Raw genomic sequence first — 15326 nt, 5'->3', positions numbered from 1 at the left:
ATGATAGGCCTTACACCGTGTGCCTCATTCTTTCAAGACTTTATTGATGCCTAATGCTCATCCGTACTTTAGTCTTCTCAAGTGCATTGCCTTGACTCACACACATCATTTCGGTTGAGCCCATTCTTAAGTTGCCTCTTTTATTACTTGTTGCTCAACCATGTGTGTGTTGCAAGTACTAGGCTTTGTTTCCTATATGCTCACTTGCACTTTTTGTAAGTTTCTATTGATTTTGGGGGAGCTATGATCCTATTTTGTGTACTTTGTATCCAAATACAAATATTCTTATGTGTGCACAAATCGTGGGGAGCTTCTCTAGTTTCTTTAGAACACTCCTTTGCTCATATCATAATATCCTTTATTCACGTGGCTCGTAGGATCTTTGGTCTAGTTGGTTCAATTGGTATCTTTTGACAGCTTGCTTCAATTGGTATCTTTTGGTTGCTTGATTGCTTGTGTCTCTCTCGGTTATGTCTTTATGGCATATCTTCCTTTAGCAATCTTGGTGCCTCAATATAGTTGGTCTTCCTCCAAGTATTACCGTTGTATATGTGTATTGCATTCCACTCTCTTGTTGAGAAATACACAACTTATGGAGGAACACAATTTATATTGGCCTTCTAAGCTTTTCGCCCATTTTGGCAATCGATGCCAATGGGGGAGAAGTTTCAGAGAGTTTTGTGGATACGTTTAGAGAGTTTTTTTTCTTCTTGCTTTGGTTTCGTACCTAAGCATTTGCATCTCATACACATGCATTATTGGTTGTTGCATTGCATGGTGATAAATAATTCCTTATATAAACTCTCTTGAAAATGATTGTCATCAATTACCAAAATGGGGGAGATTGAAAGGACATGCCGTGCCCCCATGTGTGGTTTTGGTAATTGATGACAATCTCTATGGACTAACGGTTGCCTTGAGTTATATTTGAAGGATTTGTCCATAGGATTGTCTTGAAGTCCATGTGTTGGTTTCAAGGAGTTTATGAGATGGCCAAAGTGCTTTTCAAGGAATTATCCAAAGATTGGTCATGTGTGAGTTGAGATGGCCAAAGTGCTTTTCAAGGAATTATCCAAAGATTGGTCATGTGTGAGTTGAGCTTATTGCAAGCATGTCTTGAAGAAGAAGATTGTGTGATCATTCATGGTTACCTTCAAGACATCATCCAAATGAGAGTTGGAAAGATTCAATGTTGATCAAGACTAAGTCAAGAGTGAATCAAGTTGATCAACTCACAAAGCGTAGAAGAAGTACCGAGAGGGATCAAGTGATCCCATGGTATGGTAAGCATTGTCCATTACGCTTTGTGTACTAACCCATGGTCTACGTGAGAGTTCTTTGTGGGGTTAGGTATGTTTCCATGGTCTTGCGTCAAGAGGAAGATCTCATACAACCCATGGAGGATGACATCAAGTGGTGATCGTCATCAAGTTTGCAGTGTGCAAGTTCAAGTGGAGCAACTCGAAGAGTGGCTCACCCATAATGGATTATGGGGGAGCAATCAAGCTTGAAGCTTGCTGTCCATTGTGGTGTCAATGGAATTGTGAAGATGTGCCAAAGAGTGGCTCACCCATAGTGGAGTATGGGGGAGCAATCAACTAGTCTTCATCGAGCCAACACAATCAAGAAAGGTGGTCCAACTTGAGGAAGTCAAGATCGTCATCATCTAGCTCAAGTGGACTATGTGCAAGGCAAAGGTTTGCCCTTGATAGGTTTTCTATTTTACCGGTCTCATAGTGGTAGTTGGGAGACCGGGTTGTAGGATCGATTGCCGTACTATCAAGGGGGGCTCTCTAGGGAGTAGCTTGATCGTATCATTAGTCGAGAGCTCAAACCATTGCATCCTTGCATCATCTTTCTTGGTTCTTGTTTGGTTCCATTTGTGAGTCTTAGAGCTTATGGTCATCTTGATGACAAGCTTGAGTTCATCGAAAACGGAGTTCGCATGCATCTTCTATGATGTTTTCGGTGTTGGAGGTTTTACCGGTCTTATCCGAGGAAGTGTTCTCACCATTTTATTATGGTCCTTTTCTCATTTGCTTCTTATTGATATTTCTCTCAAGATTGCGTTAGCCCTTGTCATTAGCTTTCCAACAAACTTGGTTTCGTTGAATTCGGAGCTCGTATGCGAAAGTTGTGGCTGTTTTGATATTGCCTGTTTTACACAGAGAGGTTGTACCGCCCCATGGAGAGGTTGTACCGCTTGACCGGTACAACCGGTGTTTGGAGCGGTTGTACCGCTCCAGAATTGTACCGGAGGTTGTACCGGTCATGTACCGCTCTACCACCGGATTGGCCTCTGTTGTCGTGCGGTTGTTGGGCGGTTGTGGGCCGGTTGTACTGCTTATTGCCTGTTACCGGTTGTACCGGTGCTCATAGAGGTTGTACCGCTCCTATGTTGTTCTGTACATAACGGGCAGATTCGTGGGGACCTATTTAAGGGGGTCTTCTTCCCCAATGGTTCCCTATCTCTTGAGCTTGTTTTTGCCCCCATTGTTGACCTTCTTTGAGCTTGCTAACTCTCACTCCCTCCATGGATTCTTGCTAGTTTTTGAGGGAAAAGAGAGAGGAGATCTAGATCCACATTTCCACCAATCACTTTCTCCTCTATGTGAGGGGAACCCCTTGGATCTAGATCTTGGAGTTCTTGGTGTTCTCCGTCTTGTTCTTCCTCTCATTTCCCTCCCTAGCATTAATTGCTCCAGTGGGATTTGAGAGAGAAGGACTTGGGCACTCCGTGTGCCCTTGCCATTGCATTTGGTGCATCGGTTTGAGTTCTCCACGGTGATACGTGGAAGTGAAGTTTGAGAAGCTTATTACTTTTGGGTGTTTGGGCACCCTAGAGCTTGTTCCTCTTGGGTGCCTTGGCGCCCTAAACGGTTGGTGTTGTTCGGAGCTCAATCATTGTGGTGTAAAGCTCTGGGCAAGCGTCGAGGTCTCCAATTAGGTTGTGGAGATCGCCCCGAGCAATTTTACGGGTACCGGTGACCGCCCCAAGGGTTGCCAAAGTGTACGGGTTCGGTGACCGCCCCCAAGGGTTGCCATTTGTACGGGTTCGGTGACCGCCCTCAAGGGTCCCTTAGTGGAATCACGGCATCTTGCATTGTGCGAGGGCGTGAGGAGATTACGGTGGCCCTAGTGGCTTCTTGGGGAGCATTGTGCCTCCACACCGCTCCAAACGGAGATTAGCATCCGTAAGGGTGTGAACTTCGGGATACATCGTCGTCTCCGCGTGCCTCGGTTATCTCTTACCCGAGCTCTTTACTTATGCACTTTACTTTGTGATAGCCATATTGTTTCTTGTCATATATCTTGCTATCACATAGTTGCTTATCTTGATTATCATAAGTTGTTGGTGCACATAGGTGAGCCTAGTTGTTTTAGGTTGTGTGCTTGACAAATTAACCGCTAGGTTTATTCCGCATTTGTTCAAGCCTAAACCGTAATTATTTTAAAACGCCTTTTCACCCCCCTCTAGGCGACATCCACGATTTTTCACTCTGTCTTTGTTTCAGGCTATTTTTGCTGCAGATTTAGGACAAGATGTCTTCTCAAGAGTCAGTCGGGGAGAGCCGGGTGTCTCATCCGACACCGGGACCAAGAGAAAATATTGATGCTAGCCACTTTGGGCCATCAACGGAGGAGGAGATGGAGGCCGACTTGAAAAGGATAGATGCCATGGAGGAGGATCAAGAAGTTACTTCTCGTTTCCGAGCCGGATTCACGATGGGGGAACTACAGAGCTCGGCTATTCCAAACTCAGTCATCCCTTTCAACGTTAGATTTCTTTCTTATGAAAATATGAAAAAGAGTGTTATTTGTTTTCCCGCAGCTATGCAACATCCTTGGGTGAAACGAGCTTTAGCCGTCACGGGCAAGCTCCGTAAGGAAATAATGGGCCTCAAGCAGCAAGTCAATAAGCTTGAGGAAGAGAACCGTATCTTGAAGGGCATCATCGCCAAGAATATCGTGTCACCATATCCGACGAAGGAGACATAAGCACATGGGTATGGGCACTCCCCTTGGCAACTGCCAAGCTTGGGGGAGTGCCCCGGTATCGTATCACCATCACTTTTATCTTTACCGTTTTTCTTAGTTCGATCCTTTTGGTAATATCTTGATCTAGTAGAATAAAGTTTTAGTATGATCTAGTTGTGAGTTTTGATTTATGATCCTTCTATATAATCGTGTCCGCGAGCTATATATAATAAAGATTAGTGTTGAGTCAAGGGCTTGATTATTTTGCTATGATTTTGAGGGAATAGAATAAAAGAGAAGAAATAAAAAGAAATAAAGGGACCATGTGGATCTTATGGAGAGTAATGAGCTCACATATAAAGAGTATGATGAATAAAAATTGTTGAGAGTTGACAAACATAGTTTTGGTCATCGTTGCAATTAAAAGAAAATAATAAAGAAAGAGAGGTTTTCGTATATAAATATACTATCTTGGACATCTTTTATGATTGTGAGCATTTATTAAAATATGACTTGCTAAAGAGTTGATGTTGGACAAGGAAGACAACGTAATGAGTTATGTTTTCTTACATCTGGGATAAATTATATTGCCATGGATCATCCAACATGTTGAGCTTGCCTTTCCCTCTCTTGCTAGCCAATTTCTTTGCACCAAGTAGAGATACTACTTGTGCTTCCAAATATCCCTAAAACCAGTCTTGCCATGAGAGTCCACCATATCTACCTATAGATTGAGTAAGATCCTTCAAGTAAGTTGTCATCGTTGCAAGCAATAAAAAATGCTCTCTAAATATGTATGATTTATTAGTGCGGAGAAGATAAGCTTTATACGATCTTGTGATGTGGAAGAAATAAAAGCGACATACTGCATAATAAAGGTCCATATCACAAGTGGCAATATAAAGTGACGTTCTTTTGCATTAAGATTTTGTGCATCCAATCATAAAAGCAGATGACAACATCTGCTTCCCTCTACAAAGGGCCCATCTTTTATTCTTGTCTATTACTTCATATAAGAGTCACAGTGATCTTCATATAAGAGTCACGGTCCGAAAGAAAATTTTAAAATAATTTTGCTGCAGAGAAAAATCCAAAATAAAATAAATAAAAATCCTAAAAGTACAAAAATAATTTTTACTGTCCTATTCTAATATTTAGGACCACGTGAACATTTTTCTGGGCTAAAATGCAATTTTTTTCTAATTTAACCGAATAAATATCAAATAAAATTCAAATTAAAATATATTCTTATTCAAAATTAAACTTCCATTATTTGCTCTGTTTTGAAGAAGTCGTATTATCTTCTCTCATTATATTTTTTATTTGGAAATAATTGGAAAAATAATTTCAAATAAAATCACTTTGATCCAAATTACCAACTTTAAAAATTCAAAATGGAATTTTATGAAAACCTCCAACTCTCTCACATGGTCCTTGAGTTGCTTAAGGTCTTCTAGGATCAAAATGTCCAAATAAACAAATTTCAAAATGCTCGAAATATGAATGCATATGACGACCTAACAATTGACATCCAAATTGAAAATTGAGATGTTACAACTATGTTAATGAAATTAAATATCTGTGTTCTAATGGAAGTGAACTATTCTTTGTTCCAATGTTTGTGAGCTATCCTTTGTTCTAATGGAAGTGAGACCAACATGTATCTGCATTTTACTAAATATATAAAGTGAGACGAAAAATTATGACTGAATGTATGTGCATTTTGACAGATTATGCATGTGTAGTGAGACAAACAAATGAGACCAACAAATATGACTGAATGTATGATTGAAAATGTGCATGCACAGTGATACCAACAAATATTCCACTGATTTCTAACAGATATGTATACATATATTCCAATGTGCTTGTACAGTACTAGAGCATAATTGAATTTTGACAGAACACATATATGAAGTGAACTTTAGCACTGAATTCTGGCTGGTACAACAGTAATTTTGCACAAGCATGTATGAATATTACACACATTGATTATAACTGAACCTTTGCCAATACAGCAGCACTTTTCACAAACAGCAACATAGATCTAACTGAACTCTTGCACCTAGAGCAACATGATAAATTCTGAAGATGAACAGTATAGACGATGCTCTCTGTTTCTTCATCATTGTCGTCTTCATTGGAACAACCATACGTCGGCGCCGCCACCTCATCAAGCCGCCGTTTCGGGGCACCCATCGGCTGATGCAGCCGCGAGCCCCTTCTTTTCTCTGCCGTGCCTGGAGAGCTCACATGTTGGACCTGTCGGCGATCATCAGGCCGCCGCCATTGTCCCGGGGTCGATAGCTTCTGTTTCACGATATGATCAAGTGGAAGCGGATGAGTCACAGAATCAGGATCTTGGCGGGTCGGAAAACACCACTTCCTCGCATCGGTTGCCCGCGATCAACTGCGTACACTGACGTGGTGGAGGCAACGTACGCAAAAGCGTATACGTATCCCATGACCGGTTCCACGAGTTCAAGGATCGTATTGACTTCGTATTCGCAAGTTTAATGACTATATGGGATCAGTTTCAGAGTTTAAGGACCGTTTTGGACCTTGCCACCAACTTCAAAAATGGTTCATGCATTTTACTTTTGACTTAAGACAAAAGTTAGATATACATTTACTCACGGATTGGAGGAAGCATGCGTTATTAGCTCTAGTCCGTGTCGCAAGGAGTAATATATGCAGCCCAAGTCCCATGCGGAGTGGAGTAGCTAGCTGGTGTTTGTTCTCGGTGCGGAAAAGGTCGTTAATTTCGCCCGTTCCTATCTGGGAAACGATTCTGGGGTTGACAGCCGGCCGAAACTTCCGCTGGGCACGCGCCACGTTGGTCTCGCGCGGCCACGCAGACCACCCCGCGCGATTTGTATAAATAAGAAAAGATCGGGCTGGGCCCAGGCCGTGCCTCGCATTATGTATGTCATAACAGGTTTCTTGATTTCTTTTCGTTGTTTCTACATGTGCGTCTTTTCAGCGAAATTACTAATTGAGAAATACTTATGGTAAAGATCACCCCCTTCTCAGGTTGTGATAAGTGGCGCGTTGCATGTGCGTTACTTGCCGTAACTTTTTTCATATATCCGTTTATTCAAAATATTTTTATCTTTTAAAATGTGCGTTCAAATTTCGAACCGTTTTCGCTGTTAGATTTTTTGCATGGAGATCTTCAAAATTAAATTTCATATTGATAGGTTTTAACAAAAAAAATTCAGAAAGAAAATCGGACGAAAAAATGGAAAACCGGGAGCACGGTTTTTTTCCAAAGGCACGGCCGTGCCTCTCACGAAATCACAACTATGCCTCTCATGGAAACAAAACCGTGCCTCTCGCAGAAGAAAAAAACAAAACACATTTTTTTCCTTTCCGAAAAAGGCACGGCCATACCTCTCGCGAAATCACAACCGCGCCTCTCATGGAAGAAGAAAAAACAGAAAACACGTTTTTTATTTCCGAGAGGCATGACCGTGCCTCTTGTAAAAGCACAATCGTGCCTCTCGCGGAAGCAAAACCGTGCCTCTCGCGAAAGAGAAAAACATAAAACATGTTTTATTTTTTTCGTTTCCGAAAGGCACGGTCGCGAAAGTAAATCCGCGCTTCTCACGGAAGCAAAACCATGCCTCTAGCGGAAGAAAAAACAACAGAAAACATGTTTTTTTTTCATTTCCGAGAGGCACGGTCACGCCTCTCGCATAAACAAAACCGTGCCTCTCGAGGGAAAAAATATTTTTCCGCGCAAATTTTTTGGCCTAAAAGTTAAGGAAACAGGTGAAAAACAAAAACGTCAAAAAAAACACCAAAAACTTCTTAAAAAGCCAAAAACGCGTGCGAAAAACTAATAAAAATCAAAATACAAAGGGAGTGCCAACAGCGCGACGCGTGGCGGGGCGGCTAAGAGCACGCCTCGTTGCGAAGCTTCCAAAGGAGCGCTCGTCAACTAGTTGCTCCTCTTTTCAGCTCAAAAATAAATAAATAAATACAAGTGCGCCTTTTGCCGGGTATTTTCGGAAAAAGTATTATTTTTTATTCTTTTTTCATTTCATTTGTTAATTCAAGATATTTAAAATGCACATACATTTTATTAAAGTTTTAATATTTTTAAAAATTCATGAAGAGTTTTTAATTCATGGATATTTAAATAATCAGAGTTTTTAATTTATTTTTTAAATATATAGTTTTACATTTTAAAAATATCCCCAATCGCTCTGACACAAATTTATTTTAGCAGGTGTCCTCTGAGTGAAGGGCCGTGTTTTTCTTTTCCGGAGCGAGCGTTGAATATTCTAGCCCAAACTTCGCCTACAAATACACGGGCCAGACTGAATCATGCGAGAGTACCCCAGATCGGGTTTTTGGAAATGAACCTTGTGAATGAATAGTGTGGAGCAATTTCTTGGATTTCTTGGAATTGAACGATGTGAATATAATTCGACTTTTCCAGGCGGCGGAGTACGAGGGCGTCACACCTACATTTTTCTTCTCGTCTCCAATGTTCTTGGGTTTTAGTCGATTTTAGAAGATGAATCTCGTCTGAACCTCTTGATTGGTTTTGTGTGAAAAATGGGATATACCGGAGATGCATGTTTTCAGGGTCAAAATCGATTTCGAAGGATGACACTCATCTCATCTTGATTGAAATTCCACCTCCTCCCCCCCAAAAAACTAAATGTTATCATTTTGGTGCATAGCCGAATTTGTGGTCATCCTATTCGCATCGCGAATGTCTGAGCATCTAGTCTGGTCGTATGAGATGGTTTCTCAGCTTCCTATCCGCTGATATTTTTTAACAATCAACGGGGGATAGAGTCCCCACCTAAATGCATTACTTAAAGCGTTATCACACAAAAAAATGTTAAAAGAGAGTGCTATAGCGCGATGCAAGTATTATCGCCATAACGTTATCCTTTTGCATAGGCCTTAAAGCATCTCTATCTAAACTCCTAAAGGCTATAACTCCTCAAGAGCTTCCCTTTTGAGGAGTTAAGTACCACCTAGGTGAACTCTTGAAATCTTTAATGTATCAAAAAAATTGGGGAGAAACGAGGGTGACCTTACAATTTTGAGAGAGCGAACACAAGTCTCACCAAAAGATTTGCTCTCACGCGCGCGACCGCCTCTCAATGTTGCTCAGCCATTTGCATGCCAGAGTAGTATGGACTCGACTAGATCGACTCGACTCATGACAATTAACTTGTTCGTTCCTCTGGAGCTGCCCTCGCCGTGTTCCTTGCCTACGACGACCACCCCGATGGCTGGCTGACACCTCATAGCTCCGCCAACCTTTGTCTGAAAAATTTCAGTTAGATCCTAGCAAGAATGTGATGATTTTTTCCTTCATTTCTTCGCCTTTTGTCGTATCTTGGCATGGCGGTGCTCCTCCTCATCGTCCCTAACCCGTTGGCATTCCTCAATGTAGACTGGACCACGAGCAAAGCTACATCACAGGGGAACAGTTACAAAATGCAAAATTTCACGTACATGAAGAACTTACCCTAAAAAGTGGTCGCCGGTTCGTTTGAAGAAGAAGAAGAAGAAGAAGAAGAAGAAGAAGAAGAAGAAGAAGAGGGAGAGGGGCTTTCATATGAGGTCTGGTTCGTTTGAGGAGTTAAGTTTGGGAGTTCGGTTAGGTTTGCATTCTTTTAACTCTTCAAATTTGATGTGTTAAAGTTTGAGGATGTGTTTGAGGAGTTAAATTTTATGAGTTCAGCTAGGGAGGCACTTAAAACATCCTTGCCTCTTGTGGCCCTAAGGGCATGAAGGCGCGATGGATCCCTGTCCTTGCCTGTGGGAGGGCTCCTATTCTGTATTTACGTGTTCTTTTGAGTTTGTTTAGGGTTTATGTCCTGCTCAGGAAGGGGAGGCGATGTCGGCTCCCTTAAGATGAAACAAGGTTCTCGCTGCCTAGTTCCTGTTCTGGTGGTGCGTCTAGTGTCGTCGATGGGTGTGGACGTGTGTCTTCGGCGGATCTTGCGAGATTTGATCGATGTTTTTCTTCAGTGGATCTATATGGATTCGGTATTTGTTCGTCTACATTTGTGTGTCTACATGTTGGATCCTTCTGATCTATGCTTCTCTTTATCAGCGATGGTTGCTATTCTGCTTCATTGGTCCTTTGGGGTCTTAGCATGACAAATTCCTGACTATCTACTACAGTAAGGTTTGTCTGGCTTTGGTGAGGGAGGGGCAATGATGACGGCATGCCTTCGGCTCGTCACTAGGTGGTCTATGAACCTAAATGTAATTTATGTTGCTTTTAGTGTTCTTGTACTACCATGTTGTTTGATGAATAGATCTTAAGTTCTTTCTGAAAACAAACATTTGTTAGGGGAGGATGGTGACTTAGTCGTACTGTTTTGCATCCCATCTTTGTTGGTCCTTTAGTGTAGCCGGCTCATAAAATTGTTTGGGCCTTGCCTTACATATTTAGAGGCTGGGAGGAGATAATATTTTTTTGACAAGAAAAAAACACAATACAGATTGGGACACAAGCACTAGAACACATGTGGGCAGAACCAAACGGAACACCACATGTTTCACCGTAGAATCTTAAACCGAATCGGCAGCCCAAACCAGCCAAACCACACACACCTACGCGGACGTGCCAACACAGGGAGAGGACGCCGGCCGTCCCGGCGGTAGCTAATCCACGAAGGCGTACTGCTCGTACCGCACGCTGCAATCCACGAGCACGGCCCTCGCGCCGACGGCGTGGCCGCAGGTGGCGTTCATCTGGCTGACGGCGGAGCCGAGGCAGCTCGCGCAGTCCGCGCCCGACAGGCCGGCGCGGCACGCGGCGTGGCCGTAGGCGAACGCGTTCGGGTACGGGGATATGCTGTAGGCGTCGCGGGCGCGGGACTGCGGCGTGGCGGCCAGCAGGTCGGCCAGCACGTAGGCGAGGCTCTCGGCGAAGGGGTCGCCGGCGCCGTACACCGCGCCGTTGCAGAGCACGGAGAGCGGTGCCGTGTTGGGCGCGCCGCTGGCGGTGTGCGGGCAGGAGGAGAGGAGGTGCAGCAGCGCGAGGGGGAGGAAGAGGAGCCGGTGGGCTCTGCGTGAGGACGCCATGGCGCCTCCGATCTTGGGCAACGGGTGTAGTAGGGGTGGTGTGTGGTTGTTGGTGGCGTTGTGAGCTTTGGGAGCAACGGCATCTATGAGTGGGAAGATAGGACGGACAGGCTCAGGCCGGCCGGCCGATGGTCGTTTTCACCGAGACTGCTCGTCCGCTTGTTTGTATGCTTGTCTGCTTGCATGACGATGTGATCGATGCATGCGATGTGCCATGTGCCTACATATTAGGGCAACTCCAACGCTCAAATGGACCCGGATTTAATCTGTTTTTTGTATCGGGCTGTAAGGCGGAGTCTCGCTTCATCCGTGTTTTGCTAACCAGTTCGCTCAACTGGCCGACGCATTTTGTCCGCGACCGGTATGCCATATTTGAAAATTATCTTTGCATACAAATCTAAACATTGCCACAAGTTTAAATCACATAAATTTTACATCGCAATAATAAATAGTTTACAATCGAATAAAAATCTCATAGCTTTCAAACCAAATAAAATTTAAACTTTCACCAATAAATTCAAAGAAAAAAAAGCAATACATCTATTGGTTGCAAGGCTCTTGCCACAACCCATACCTTATCAAACTACTCACACATGGATATCATGAAGGTATATTGATTGATAATATGCCTTACAATGGATGCCGTGTGTTATACACGATTACAAGTATGACTGGAGGAGGGTGAACTATGGTGAAGATGGAGATGGGGGCTATGGAGATAGAAAATGGCGGCGGTTAGGGTTGATGAAGATGGGATGAAGATGACTCGGTTATGTGGCTCCTCTCATGGTTGTTCTGTTAACATTTCGGCCTCGACCACTTTATAAAAATTGTTTGGGTGGACGAGAGGCATCGGTTTCCACGCCATACGGCTCACGCTAGTGGTCGCAGTCGCATGATACACCGTCTTTTACTCTATTTCTTCTGGTTGCGCCTCCACTTGATTTTTTTCTATCTCCTCCTTTACTCTCATGTCCTTGATTTTGTCCATAAATAGCTCATTTCTTGTGGAAACAAAATAAAGAAAGGATTTTTGGAACCTTATGCATTCATTAGTCATTAGTGGTAATATCGGAGTGAATATCTCAGTTTTAATGAAATATATCAGTTTAAACTAAGAGAGGAGTGTAAAAATAACACTCATCATTGTCCATGGTGCCGGTAAAGTGTACAACCTCCGTAGAGTGTAAAAATCTATTCGAATAGCCGAGTCCTCGATAGTGGGCACCGTTCGTATTAAGTCACACTATTTGATCAAATCCATGAATAAAATAAACTAAGAGGGAAGAGTTGGAAAGGTTAATGCTAGAAAGAGTCGAGTTGATCACGAGGTGGTCATGAGAAGTAAACCAGACGATCGGGGGTCATGCCGGGAGATGGTCCATGGGACCTTAAACGGGAAATCCATGTTTACTTCATTATCATAGTTCATTTGTTTTACTTACTATCTATACCTTTAACCTGTTTCATGTTGAACTGTCATGTTCTTGCTTGCTTTCTTGCTTCTGGACTATTTGTGAGTTTACGAGTACATTCAAAGTACTAAACTGGCTTATCATGCCAGATGTAGGAGATGTCGTAGCTGGATACCTCGAGAATCCCAAGTACGCGAACTAGGATGTGTCTCAGCAGTATCCCTTTGGATTGGAGTCCTGCCATCGTCACGCTATTTTGTTGTGTAATACCCCTTCCGCTACGAGTAGATCGAGGACGAGTGGTTCGAGGAATAATGTGCATATATAATATTACCGCATGAGAAGTGCCCCCTTTACTCGCAAGAGTATTATAAGATAAGACCTTGTCCCCCGAGTATTTCAATAAATCATGGTTTCATTCTGTATCAAGTTGTATCGTGTTCCAGAAGACATTGATCCCTGGGCTCGACATGGGGCGACCGATTCGTTGTGCTGGGTGCCACACTCAGGACATTGGTCTCTCGATGATAAATTATGGAGTTCATGGACACCCCCCTAAAACCCCCCGAAAAGGTGTCGGTTATCTGAAGAGTCAAATGTTTTTTTAGTCATAGGAAAACCACACTCTTAAGTGGGGTTGATGTGATTGTGTAAGCTTGGGGATCATGCAAAACTCATACTCAACCATCGCCATGTTTACTTCAAATACTGGTTAAAACCCTAGCCAAAACGGTCTATTGCTAGGACCCCCGAGCCCTTGGGGTCCATAAAAACTCTCTAGATAACATGGGTCGCCAAGCCATCGGACTCCATGCCCGAGGTCTCCCTCCACCTCTTGGCTATCTCAATGGACGGGTCGGATTCTTAGGTTCTTCAACCCCCCCAGGTCTACGGGGTAGAAATTTTACTCTAGATAGCCTGGATCCCCGTCTCGACCCCAGGGTCCCTTAGGTATACGGTTTTGTCTCTGGTGGCCATTTAGCCCGTGTCCACAGGGTGGCAATGGTCAGATTTGGTGTGGAGGTATATATACTTACCCATATTCGACCTCTAGTCATAATCCTACATCTGATCTTCTCCACCATTGACAAACCTTAAAGCTCGATTGATCTTCATCCCTCCACTCAAACTCTACTAAACTTTGAGGATGAAAAGAGATTCACGCGATTTACACTTGGACCTAACCAATTTAATATCTCCATATTTTTTTCACCGTTAAACTTATTTCTTAGAGATCTAGGACTCCAGGTGGTAGGAGTCAAAGACTGGAAGCTTCCTTGTGTGTTTTGTGCTCCAAAGAGTTTGTGAAGATTCAGTGGTCGCCTTTAAGACCAACCACAAGCGATTTGTGGCTAATCCGTTGGACAAAAGTTAAAGGGAGATAAGAATGAACTATTTGGTGGCCTTCGAGAGCTTTGTCTTCTGCACCTCTCCAACGTGTAGATTAGCACTCCCTAAAGAAATGTGAACTTGGGGATACATCCACATCTTTAACTTTTGTGGTTTGTCCAATCCTACACCTTTGTTTTTGTTGTTTGCTTACTAGCTTGTTTGCTCTTGCTTACCTAGTGTATTAACTTGCTCGCCATATAAACTTTTTCCACCATAAATTACATATCTAGAGAACTTACGTTATCAGCACATCCCTAACGTTCGAAGTTAAGATTAAAAAAAAATAGTTTCCCATTCACCCCTCCCCTTAATTGACCTCTTCAATCCTTTCACACATATAGCAGGGAGCGACAATACATCGCCTGATCGCAATGAGCAACCATCCATGGACCTCCCCAATTAAACAGCGGGGTGGGGACATGATCTCAGGCAGTTTCTGGGGAGATTTTTTTTAGTTTTCTTCTGTTTTTAGCTTTAAATTCTTAAATACTTTTTAAATGTCTGTGAACATTTCTGTAAATTATAAATATTTCTAAAAATTTTAACATTTTTTAGTTCATAGTTTTTACAAAAAACAGAAAATTTTAAAGTTGACATATCATAAAATTCACATAGTTTTGTAAAATCCACAAACACTTTTCTTTTTGTCGTATTATGTTTTTAAAATCTCCCAAAAATACCGGCAATCGGTTTTCCTTAGAGCCGAATTTTCCTCGTGAAATGAGCACACATCTTTGGTACATCGTGGATTAGGACTGGTGATGCTCAGTTCCTGCAGCAGAGCTTTAGCCTTGGCATCCTCCGCATATCCAACCAGCAAGGGCAGCAGAGGGAAATAACAAACAGTTCATTCTCGGAAGGTTGTCGAGATGGTGCATCTGCTGCGGTGTTATCTTTGCCCTTCCGATAAACTAACTTATATTGCAGGCCCATAAGTTTCACAAAAGATTTTTGCTGCATCACACTTGTCAATTTCTGATCAGACAGGTGCACTAAACTTCGGCGATCGGCGACAATAGTGAATGGAGCAGTTTGTAGATAGGCGCGCCGCTTGTCTATTGCAAGAAGGATAGTGAGGTTGCTGAGATAGGCAATTGAATGGCCACGCTGCATAAGAACGGCCCCAAGTCCACGCTTGCTAGCGTCAATTTTCATAGTAAACGGTGCTTCCACATACGTGGCGTTAGATGATCAAAAGCTTCTTCTTCGCTCAAAATCCACCGAAAGACATTGTTCTTCTTGAGTAAGTCCGAGAGCACCCGACTGATGAGACCATAATATTGGATGAATTTGTGATAATACCCTCCCGCTTGGACGCCATGGACAGCTCGATGGTGGTGGAGGTGAGCATGTCCAATTTGGTGGGGATCTCCATGAGGCGAGCATCATTCACTTGCCCTACTTCCGCGGTCGTCGTGTTCACTTTCACGGCAGTGGTCAACAGGCCCTGCAACTCCGCGAGCGTGTCGATGA

At 43.0% G+C, this 15326-nt stretch overlaps 1 protein-coding gene across 1 annotated transcript; it reads right to left on the bottom strand.

Annotated features, from left to right (window-relative positions):
- Nucleotides 1–10372: 10372 nt before the first annotated feature.
- Nucleotides 10373–11221, bottom strand: LOC123184848 (antifungal protein ginkbilobin-like protein). Its single transcript, XM_044596893.1, has one exon. The coding sequence runs from the start codon at nt 11044–11046 to the stop codon at nt 10624–10626; it is 423 nt and encodes a 140-aa protein (XP_044452828.1). The 5' UTR covers nt 11047–11221; the 3' UTR covers nt 10373–10623.
- Nucleotides 11222–15326: the final 4105 nt, after the last annotated feature.

This window comes from Triticum aestivum, chromosome 2A, assembly GCF_018294505.1.
Source record: "Triticum aestivum cultivar Chinese Spring chromosome 2A, IWGSC CS RefSeq v2.1, whole genome shotgun sequence".
In the NCBI taxonomy this organism is placed as follows: Eukaryota; Viridiplantae; Streptophyta; class Magnoliopsida; order Poales; family Poaceae; genus Triticum; species Triticum aestivum.
Note: the sequence above shows the minus strand (reverse complement) of the source record. Positions and strands in the feature narration are given on the sequence as shown.

Coding starts and splice junctions, on each gene's coding strand:
- LOC123184848 (XM_044596893.1), bottom strand. CDS start 11,046: ATGGCGTCCTCACGCAGAGCCCACCGGCTCCTCTTCCTCCCCCTCGCG.